Source organism: Engystomops pustulosus, unplaced genomic scaffold (genome assembly GCF_040894005.1).
Source record: "Engystomops pustulosus unplaced genomic scaffold, aEngPut4.maternal MAT_SCAFFOLD_731, whole genome shotgun sequence".
NCBI classification, from domain to species: domain Eukaryota; kingdom Metazoa; phylum Chordata; class Amphibia; order Anura; family Leptodactylidae; genus Engystomops; species Engystomops pustulosus.
The window spans coordinates 23-10611 of NW_027285610.1; the positions used below are offsets into that span (position 1 = coordinate 23).

The 10589-nt window shown below is 51.5% G+C and overlaps 1 protein-coding gene across 1 annotated transcript; it reads right to left on the reverse strand.

Moving 5' to 3' along the window:
• Positions 1-220: 220 nt before the first annotated feature.
• On the reverse strand, positions 221-10282 carry LOC140112376 (uncharacterized; the record flags this gene model as incomplete). The annotated part of the gene is made up of 5 exons (XM_072132465.1): positions 10141-10282; positions 4836-4997; positions 3686-4729; positions 2802-2863; positions 221-391 (listed from the first exon to the last, which is right to left on the reverse strand). Coding segments are annotated over exons 1-5 (1581 nt in total), but the record flags the coding sequence as incomplete, so codon positions are not given.
• Positions 10283-10589: the final 307 nt, after the last annotated feature.

The window sequence follows — 10589 nt, forward strand, 5'->3', positions numbered from 1 at the left end:
TCCAATGATCTAGGTGTAGGTGATGGTTGGTTTAGGCTTAGAGGCAGAAGTGTGAAAACCCCAGGGGGAAGACAGAAGATTCAGGCCAAGGTCAGGGCAGCTGGAGTATGCAGAGTCAATAATCAGGCCATTGCCCGATGTGGGCAGCATCAAGTCTGAGACAAACAGGATCATCATGGAAGATCAGCAAGGAAACAGTCAGCATGTAGGAAATACTCACATTTACTGTCTCCACACTGAGCTGTACCCCTGCCATCTCCACGTTACTTGTGATGTTCCCCAGGATATCCAGGACCAGTGATACTTGACTCGGCTGAAATCCAGAAGAGGAGGTTGTGACGTAGCTCCAGAGGGACTGCACCACCCCCAGTCCTCCAGCACCCAGGAGATTCTACAGGAAATGAGGGAGAGTATAACCATTATAACCAAGGTAACGCTATCCGCTCACCCACGAGTCATACAGTTTAGATTCATGACGTGCAACGATGGTGGAGGTCCGGCCTGGGGACGTAAAGTGTAATGAAAAACTGAAGGAAATCCATCAGTATCAAACGAAAAGAACGTTAAAATCCAAATTTATTAAGAGAACATTAAAAGAGGTAATTCCATGGAGAAATACAAAGATAATGGGGGGAATCGCACTTTCATCGGATTCTTTTGGGATTTGCGCAGCTGGAACAAGTATTTACCGGGCATTGTGTCGCACGCGATCAGATTGTGGTGCAGCTGCGTTTCTTTCATGCGACAGAAATCGGGGTCGGGGCGTTGGACAATCCAACTAATTTGGACTGAGCGCAGGATTTAACTTTCGAATTATTGTCGCAACCAATGCACTTACATGCACCTGGAAGAAGAAGGTGAACTCCGAGGACCTGAGCGGGGAAGCGACACATGCAGGATATCGGGCACAGGACCTTAGTGACTCCCTACACAGCGCATTATACACGGACAATGCACTTACATGCACCTGGAAGAAGAAGCTGAACTCCGGGGACCTGAGCGGGGAAGCGACACATGCAGGATATCAGGAGCACGATCTTAGTGACTCCCAGCACAGCGCATTATACACGGACAATGCACTTACATGCACCAGGAAGAAGAAGGTGAACTCCAGGGACCTGAGCGGGGAAGCGACACATGCAGGATATCGGGCGCATGATCTTAGTGACTCCCCGCACAGCGCATTATACACGGACAATGCACTTACATGCACCAGGAAGAAGAAGGTGAACGCCAGGGACCTAAACGGGGAAGCGACACATGCAGGATATCGGGCGCAGGATCTTAGTGACTCCCCGCACAGCGCATTATACACGGGCAATGCACTTACATGCACCAGGAAGAAGAAGGTGAACTCCGGGGACCTGAGCGGGGAAGCGACACATGCAGGATATCGGGCATAGGATCTTATTGACTCCCCGCACAGCGCATTATACACAGACAATGCACTTACATGCACCAGGAAGAAGAAGGTGAACTCCGGGGACCTGAGCGGGGAAGCGACACATGCAGGATATCGGGGGCACGATCTTAGTGACTCCCCGCACAGCGCATTATACACGGACAATGCACTTACATGCACCAGGAAGAAGAAGGTGAACTCCGGGGACCTGAGCGGGGAAGTGACACATGCAGGATATCGGGCGCAGGATCTTAGTGACTCCCCGCACAGCGCATTATACACGGACAATGCACTTACATGCACCAGGAAGAAGAAGGTGAACTCCGGGGACCTGAGCGGGGAAGCGACACATGCAGGATATCGGGGGCACGATCTTAGTGACTCCCCGCACAGCGCATTATACACGGACAATGCACTTACATGCACCAGGAAGAAGAAGGTGAACTCCGGGGACCTGAGCGGGGAAGTGACACATGCAGGATATCGGGCGCAGGATCTTAGTGACTCCCCGCACAGCGCATTATACACGGACAATGCACTTACATTCACCAGGAAGAAGGTGAACTCCGGGGACCTGAGCGGGTAAGTGACACATGCAGGATATCGGGGGCAGGATCTTAGTGACTCCCCGCACAGCGCATTATACACGGACAATGCACTTACATGCACCAGGAAGAAGAAGGTGAACTCCGGGACCTGAGCGGGGAAGCGACACATGTAGAATATCGGGTGCAGGATCTTAGTGACTCCCCGCACAGCGCATTATACACGGACAATGCACTTACATGCACCAGGGAGAAGAAGGAGAACTCCGGGGACCTGAGCGGGGAAGCGACACATGCAGGATATCAGGGGGCAGGATCTTAGTGAATCGCAACATAGTGCATTAAGTAAATATGCCCCAACGTGTTTCGGACCTAAACAAATAGGTCCTTATTCATACCAAGGTATGGGCTTTGTATTTTTCCATGGAATTACCTCTTTTAAATTTGGATTTTAACGTTCTTTTTGCCTGATTCCGATGGATTACCTTCAATATAAAGCAGCTTCAGCTGTACCTGTCTGTACTGAGCACAAGTCATTTCCGGAGTAAAAGAAAGTGAATGATTGTGATAATGACTTCCATAAAAACCAAACGGCAGAATGAAAATATGAGATGATGAGATGAAAATGTGGAGATCCCAGGTTCCTAATGGGTTAAATAAAGGCACAGAAGACCCGATAATGGATTATTTAAAGGATCAACACACCCTCTTTCCACAAAAGTGTGTGTGTGGGGGGTTCTTTAGGACAGGGGGCCATGGGCCGATGCCCAGTTTGCACCCCCATATGCCGGCCATCTATAAGGACATCACTCCATGACCTGAAGCTGATAAGACTATGGTATTCGGGTTCATACCTGAGACGCTTGTTCTGCCCACAGCTGCAGGTTGTTGTTGATGACGGATGGTGGGATTGGTGCTGGTTCAGAAAGAGAGAGATATCATCATCAGCATTCATGGAAACCCTGTACAACTAGACCATAAGGTGGCAGTGAGCTCAATATGACTGGTGACCTCCACATGGGTGGCCGGAGTCTATGTCATGACCATGGTCAGGCCTTCTTGAGTCTAGCCATGTCCTGTTTCTATGAGTTTGGTGATATCTAGTGACAGATTTTGCCTCACGTCTGTAGTGGTGTTAGGGGCCATCATCTTCTAGGCTATAGATCAGAGCCTGATCTCAGAAAATGTAGACGTCTTCAGAAGCAAAATATGTCCAAAAAGTTCCAGGGAAATTTCAGGGGCCTTTCCTGGTAATATCTACAATAACAGGACATGTAGAAGATGTTCCCCAGAAGGGTTTGTCTGTGGTCTCATGGGTTTACACCCTTTACCCCATGCTTTTGTTGCCTTTAGTACCTTGTGAATAATCCCTACATGTTCATCAGGTGATTCAGCAGTCCTGCTTCTTACTTTTGTGTTGTCTGCTTACTCTCTGTGATACTTTGTTTATTGAGATTTAATAGAAGACGGTCAACCCCTTTAACCCCTGTACAAGATCTGAATTTTGAGGCAGGGATTTCTACCTCTTGGGCTAAAAGTCACCGTTCTGGAGCACTTGGGGACAGAAGATCTTGCTGGTGCGAAAGTTGTTGGCTCAAGACAAGATCATCACTGGCAATCATACAGGATGTCCGAAAGGTGGTTGAGAGGACATCACTAACCCGGCAGTCATGGCCACCAGCAGAACACAGATGCAATCATTCCCAGAGAACAATGAAATACAGCAGCATATACTTACTGGTAGTGGAGATGGTGGTGGTACTGGAGCTGGTTGATAGAGATGTGGTTGAGGGTGAAATTGTCATGTCTAGAGGAGTTGTAGTGGGTGGTAGAGTAGTAGTGGTGGATTGAGTAGTAGTGTCTTGTGGAACTGTAGTAGGTAGTGGAGTAGTAGTGTCTATTGGAGCTGTAGTGTATAGTGGAGTAGTAGTGTCTAGTGGAGCTGTGCTGGGTGGTGGAGTAGTAGTGTCTGGTGGAGCTGTAGAAGGTGGTGGAGCAGTAGTGGGTGGTGGAGCTGTAGAAGGTGGTGGAGCTGTAGTGGGTGGGGGAGTCGTAGTGGGTGGTGGAGTCGTAGTGGGTGGTGGAGCTGTAGAAGGTGGTGGAGCTGTAGAAGGTGGTGGAGCTGTAGAAGGTGGTGGAGCTGTAGTGGGTGGTGGAGCAGTAGTGGGTGGTGGAGCTGTAGTGGGTGGTGGAGCTGTAGTGGGTGGTGGAGCAGTAGTGGGTGGAGGAGCAGTAGTGGGTGGAGGAGCAGTAGTGGGCGGAGGAGCAGTAGTGGGTGGAGGAGCCCTAGTGGGTGGTGGAGCTGTAGTGGGTGGAGGAGCTGTAGTGGGTGGAGGAGCTGTAGTGGGTGGAGGAGCTGTAGTGGGTGGAGGAGCAGTAGTGGGTGGAGGACCTGTAGTGGGTGGAGGAGCCGTAGTGGGTGGAGGAGCAGTAGTGGGTGGAGGAGCCATAGTGGGTGGAGGAGCTGTAGTGGGTGGAGGAGCGGTAGTGGGTGGAGGAGCAGTAGTGGGTGGAAGAGCCGTAGTGGGTGGAGGAGCTGTAGTGGGTGGAGGAGCAGTAGTGGGTGGAGGAGCCGTAGTGGGTGGAGGAGCCGTAGTGGGTGGAGGAGCCGTAGTGGGTGGAGGAGCCGTAGTGGGTGGAGGAGCCGCAGTGGGTGGAGGAGCTGCAGTGGATGGAGGAGCTGTAGTGTCTGGTAGTGTTGTGAATAATGTTGGTGTGGAGGTGCCTGGTGCTGTTGGTGCCAGTGATGTGATGGAGGTTATTGTTGTAGCCGCTGGCAACACTGTACAAAATCAAAATAGAAATACACAAGTCACCAAATAAACAATGAAACAATGCACCATATCTTCAGCCCTGTAGGATGTGGATGTAATGTGCAGGTGTCTCACCCGGCCCGTAGCAGTATATACTCTGAGATCCGGAGTCTGATATCGTTACGGAGCAGTATTTGGTGGCCAGGTCTTGGCTCGTGGTGTCTGAAGGAAACTCACAGCTCTCCAGGGTCGGCTTCTGCAGATTTGTTGTTGTGCAGTAAGAAATCCCAAAGATTCCTAGAAAAATAAGAAAGTATTATCCTTCATCCAAAAACATGGCCGCCCATAGACTTCATAACCCAGAGATTGGATCACATGACTTCAGGTGGTGGCCAGGAGGACTCTACCATAAGACCTTGCCATATCTCTCAGCCGATCCAGAGAGTTTTCAGCTGTGATGTTTCCCTGACAGTATGTGAGCTCAGCTTCAGCTTCATTGTCAGAGGACGGACAGAGACTCAGGATAGATAATAGGAAAGAACATTGCTAGAGAGGGAGAGAATTATGTTGTAGAGATAGAGGGCAGGAGAGCAGATACTTCTGATGAGCCCCAACCAGGTGGTGGGATAGTCTAGGAAACCTCCGTGGTGGATACAGTCTAGGACACCTCAGTGGTGGGATACAGTCTAGGAAACCTCCATGGTGGATACAGTCTAGGACACATCAGTGGTGGATACAGTCTAGGACACCTCAGTGGTGGGATACAGTCTAGGACACCTCAGCGGTGGGATACAGTCTAGGACACCTCAGCGGTGGGATACAGTCTAGGACACCTCAGCGGTGGGATACAGTCTAGGACACCTCAGCGGTGGGATACAGTCTAGGACACCTCAGCGGTGGGATCAGTCTAGGACACCTCAGTGGTGGGATACAGTCTAGGACACCTCAGTGGTGGGATACAGTCTAGGACACCTCAGTGGTGGGATACAGTCTAGGACACCTCAGTGGTGGGATACAGTCTAGGACACCTCAGTGGTGGGATACAGTCTAGGACACCTCAGTGGTGGCATACAGTCTAGGACACCTCAGTGGTGGCATACAGTCTAGGACACCTCAGTGGTGGCATACAGTCTAGGACACCTCAGTGGTGGGATACAGTCTAGGACACCTCAGTAGTGGGATACAGTCTAGGACAGCTCAGTGGTGGGATACAGTCTAGGACACCTCAGTGGTGGGACACAGCCTTGGACACCTCAGTGGTGGGACACAGCCTTGGACACCTCAGTGGTGGGACACAGCCTAGGACACCTCAGTGGTGAGATACAGTCTAGGAGGCCTCAGTGGTGGGATACAGTCTAGGACACCTCAGTGGTGGGACACAGCCTAGGACACCTCAGTGGTGAGATACAGTCTAGGAGGCCTCAGTGGTGGGATACAGTCTAGGGGGCCTCAGTGGTGGGATACAGTCTAGGATACCTCAGTGGTGGATACAGTCTAGGACACCTCAGTGGTGGGATACAGTCTAGGACACCTCAGGGGTGAGATACAGCCTAGGACACCTCAGGGGTGGGATACAGTCTAGGACACCTCAGGGGTGGGATACAGTCTAGGACACCTCAGCGGTGGGATACAGTCTAGGACACCTCAGCGGTGGGATACAGTCTAGGACACCTCAGTAGTGGGATCAGTCTAGGACACCTCAGTGGTGGGATACAGTCTAGGACACCTCAGTGGTGGGATACAGTCTAGGACACCTCAGTGGTGGGATACAGTCTAGGACACCTCAGTGGTGGGATACAGTCTAGGACACCTCAGTGGTGGGACACAGCCTTGGACACCTCAGTGGTTGGACACAGTCTAGGACACCTCAGTGGTGGGAGGAAGTCTAGGACACCTCAGTGGTGGGATACAGTCTAGGACACCTCAGTAGTGGGATACAGTCTAGGACACCTCAGTGGTGGGATACAGTCTAGGACACCTCAGTAGTGGGATACAGTCTAGGACACCTCAGTGGTGGGATACAGTCTAGGACACCTCAGTGGTGGGACACAGCCTTGGACACCTCAGTGGTGGGACACAGCCTAGGACACCTCAGTGGTGAGATACAGCCTAGGACACCTCAGTGGTGAGATACAGCCTAGGACACCTCAGGGGTGGGATACATTCTAGGACACCTCAGCGGTGGGATACAGTCTAGGACACCTCAGTGGTGGGATACAGTCTAGGACACCTCAGTGGTGGGATACAGTCTAGGACACCTCAGGGGTGGGATACAGCCTTGGACACCTCAGTGGTGGGACACAGTCTAGGACACCTCAGTGGTGGGACACAGTCTAGGACACCTCAGTGGTGGGATACAGTCTAGGACACCTCAGTGATGTGATACAGTCTGGGACACCTCAGTGTTTGGATACAGTCTAGGACACCTCAGTGGTGAATACAGTCTAGGAAACCTCAGTGGTGGGATAAAGTGTAGGACACATCAGTGGTCGGATACAGTCTAGGACACCTCAGTGGTGGGATACAGTCTAGGAGGTCTCTGTGGTAAGATACAGTCTAGGGCACCTCAGTGGTGGGATACAGTCTAGGATGCCTCAGTTGTGGGATACAGTCTAGGACACCTCAGTGGTGGGATACAGTCTAGGCCACCTCAGTGATGGGATACAGTCTGGGACACCTCAGTGTTTGGATACAGTCTAGGACACCTCAGTGGTGGATACAGTCTAGGAAACCTCAGTGGTGGGATAAAGTGTAGGACACATCAGTGGTCGGATACAGTCTAGGACACCTCAGTGGTGGGATACAGTCTAGGACACCTCAGTGGTGGGATGCAGTCTAGGACACCTCAGTGGTGGGATACAGTCTAGGACACCTCAGCGGTGGGATACAGTCTAGGACACCTCAGCTGTGAGATACAGTCTAGGACACCTCAGCGGTGGGATACAGTCTAGGACACCTCAGTAGTGGGATCAGTCTAGGACACCTCAGTGGTGGGATACAGTCTAGGACACCTCAGTGGTGGGATACAGTCTAGGACACCTCAGTGGTGGGATACAGTCTAGGACACCTCAGTGGTGGGATGAAGTCTAGGACACCTCAGTGGTGGGATACAGTCTAGGACACCTCAGTGGTGGGATACAGTCTAGGACACCTCAGTAGTTGGATACAGTCTAGGACACCTCAGTGGTGGGATACAGTCTAGGACACCTCAGTGGTGGGATACAGTCTAGGACACCTCAGTGGTGGGATACAGTCTAGGACACCTCAGTAGTTGGATACAGTCTAGGACACCTCAGTGGTGGGATACAGTCTAGGACAGCTCAGTGGTGGGATACAGTCTAGGACACCTCAGTGATGGGACACAGCCTAGGACACCTCAGTGGTGAGATACAGTCTAGGAGGCCTCAGTGGTGGGATACAGTCTAGGAGGCCTCAGTGGTGGGATACAGTCTAGGGGGCCTCAGTGGTGGGATACAGTCTAGGATACCTCAGTGGTGGATACAGTATAGGACACCTCAGTGGTGGGATACAGTCTAGGATACCTCAGTGGTGGGATACAGTCTAGGATACCTCAGTGGTGGGATACAGTCTAGGGCACCTCAGTGGTGGGATACAGTCTAGGACACATGAGTTGTGGGATACAGCCTAGGACACCTCAGGGGTGGGATACAGTCTAGGACACCTCAGGGGTGGGATACAGTCTAGGACACCTCAGTGGTGGGATACAGCCTAGGACACCTCAGTGGTGGGACACAGTCTAGGACACCTCAGTGGTGGGACACAGTGTAGGACACGTCAGTGGTCGAATAACGTCTAGGACACCTCAGTGGTGGATACAGTCTAGGACACCTCAGTGGTGGGATACAGTCTAGGACACCTCAGTGGTGGGATACAGTCTAGGACACCTCAGTGATGGGATACAGTCTGGGACACCTCAGTGATGGGATACAGTCTGGGATACCTCAGTGTTTGGATATAGTCTAGGACACCTCAGTGGTGGATACAGTCTAGGAAACCTCAGTGGTGGGATAAAGTGTAGGACACATCAGTGGTCAGATACAGTCTAGGACACCTCAGTGGTGGGATACAGTCTAGGTGGTCTCCGTGGTAAGATACAGTCTAGGGCACCTCAGTGGTGGGATACACTCTAGGATGCCTCAGTTGTGGGATACAGTCTAGGACACCTTAGTGGTGGGATACAGTCTAGGACACCTTAGTGGTGGGATACTGTCTAGGACACCTCAGTGGTGGGATACAGTCTAGGAGGTATCAGTGTTTGGATACAGTCTAGGATGTCTCAGTGGTGGGATACAGTCTAGGACACCTCAGTGGTGGGATACAGTCTAGGACACCTCAGTGATGGGATACAGTCTGGGAAACCTCAGTGTTTGGAAACAGTCTAGGACACCTCAGTGGTGGGATACAGTCTAGAAAACCTCAGTGGTGGGATACAGTGTAGGACACATCAGTGGTGGGATACAGTCTAGGACACCTCAGTGGTGGGATACAGTCTAGGACACCTCAGTGGTGGGATACAGCCTAGGACACCTCAGTGGTGGGATACAGCCTAGGACACCTCAGGGGTGGGATACAGTCTAGGACACCTCAGGGGTGGGATACAGTCTAGGACACCTCAGTGGTGGGATACAGCCTAGGACACCTCAGTGGTGGGACACAGTCTAGGACACCTCAGTGGTGGGACACAGTCTAGGACACCTCAGTGGTGGGACACAGTGTAGGACACATCAGTGGTCGAATAAAGTCTAGGACACCTCAGTGGTGGATACAGTCTAGGACACCTCAGTGGTGGGATACAGTCTAGGGCACCTCAGTGGTGGGATACAGTCTAGGACACCTCAGTGGTGGGATACAGTCCAGGACACCTCAGTGATGGGATACAGTCTGGGACACCTCAGTGTTTGGATACAGTCTAGGACATCTCAGTGGTGGATACAGTCTAGGAAACCTCAGTGGTGGGATAAAGTGTAGGACACATCAGTGGTCGGATACAGTCTAGGACACCTCAGTGGTGGGATACAGTCTAGGAGGTCTCCGTGGTAAGATACAGTCTAGGGCACCTCAGTGGTGGGATACAGTCTAGGATGCCTTAGTTGTGGGATACAGTCTAGGACACCTTAGTGGTGGGATACAGTCTAGGACACCTTAGTGGTGGGATACAGTCTAGGACACCTTAGTGGTGGGATACTGTCTAGGACACCTCAGTGGTGGGATACAGTCTAGGAGGTCTCAGTGGTGGGATACTGTCTAGGACACCTCAGTGGTGGGATACAGTCTAGGACACCTCAGTGGTGGGATCCCGCTCCTGCTCCTCAGCCTGAGGAGGCCACATCAGATCAGAACAAAATGAGTTCCGGAGGTCCGAGTACTGGTAGGGATCTCCAGGTGCTGGGTCTTACTTCCTATTATGACAAGTCCTCACCTGGCCCGTTGCACATGTTCCACAATAGGTTCACCTCAAAGTCGTAGGTTTGGCTGCACCAGTAGAAGGCGGCTCCACCATCAGTAGTGCATTCAGTGTAAGTGTTTCCATTGAAAACAAAAGGAAAATAGCAATATCCCATAAGAGGCCTCAGTGGTTGGATATAGTATAGGACTCCTCAGTGGTGGGATACAGTCTAGGACACCTCAGTGGTGGGATACAGTCTAGGACACCTCACTGATGGGATACAGTCTGGGACACCTCAGTTTTTGGATACAGTCTAGGACACCTCAGTGGTGGGATACAGTCTAGGAAACCTCAGTGGTGGGATACAGTGTAGGACATATCAGTGGTTGGATACAGTCTAGGACACCTCAGTGGTGGGATACAGTCTAGGAGGTCTCCATGGTAAGATACAGACTAGGGCACCTCAGTGGTGGGATACAGTC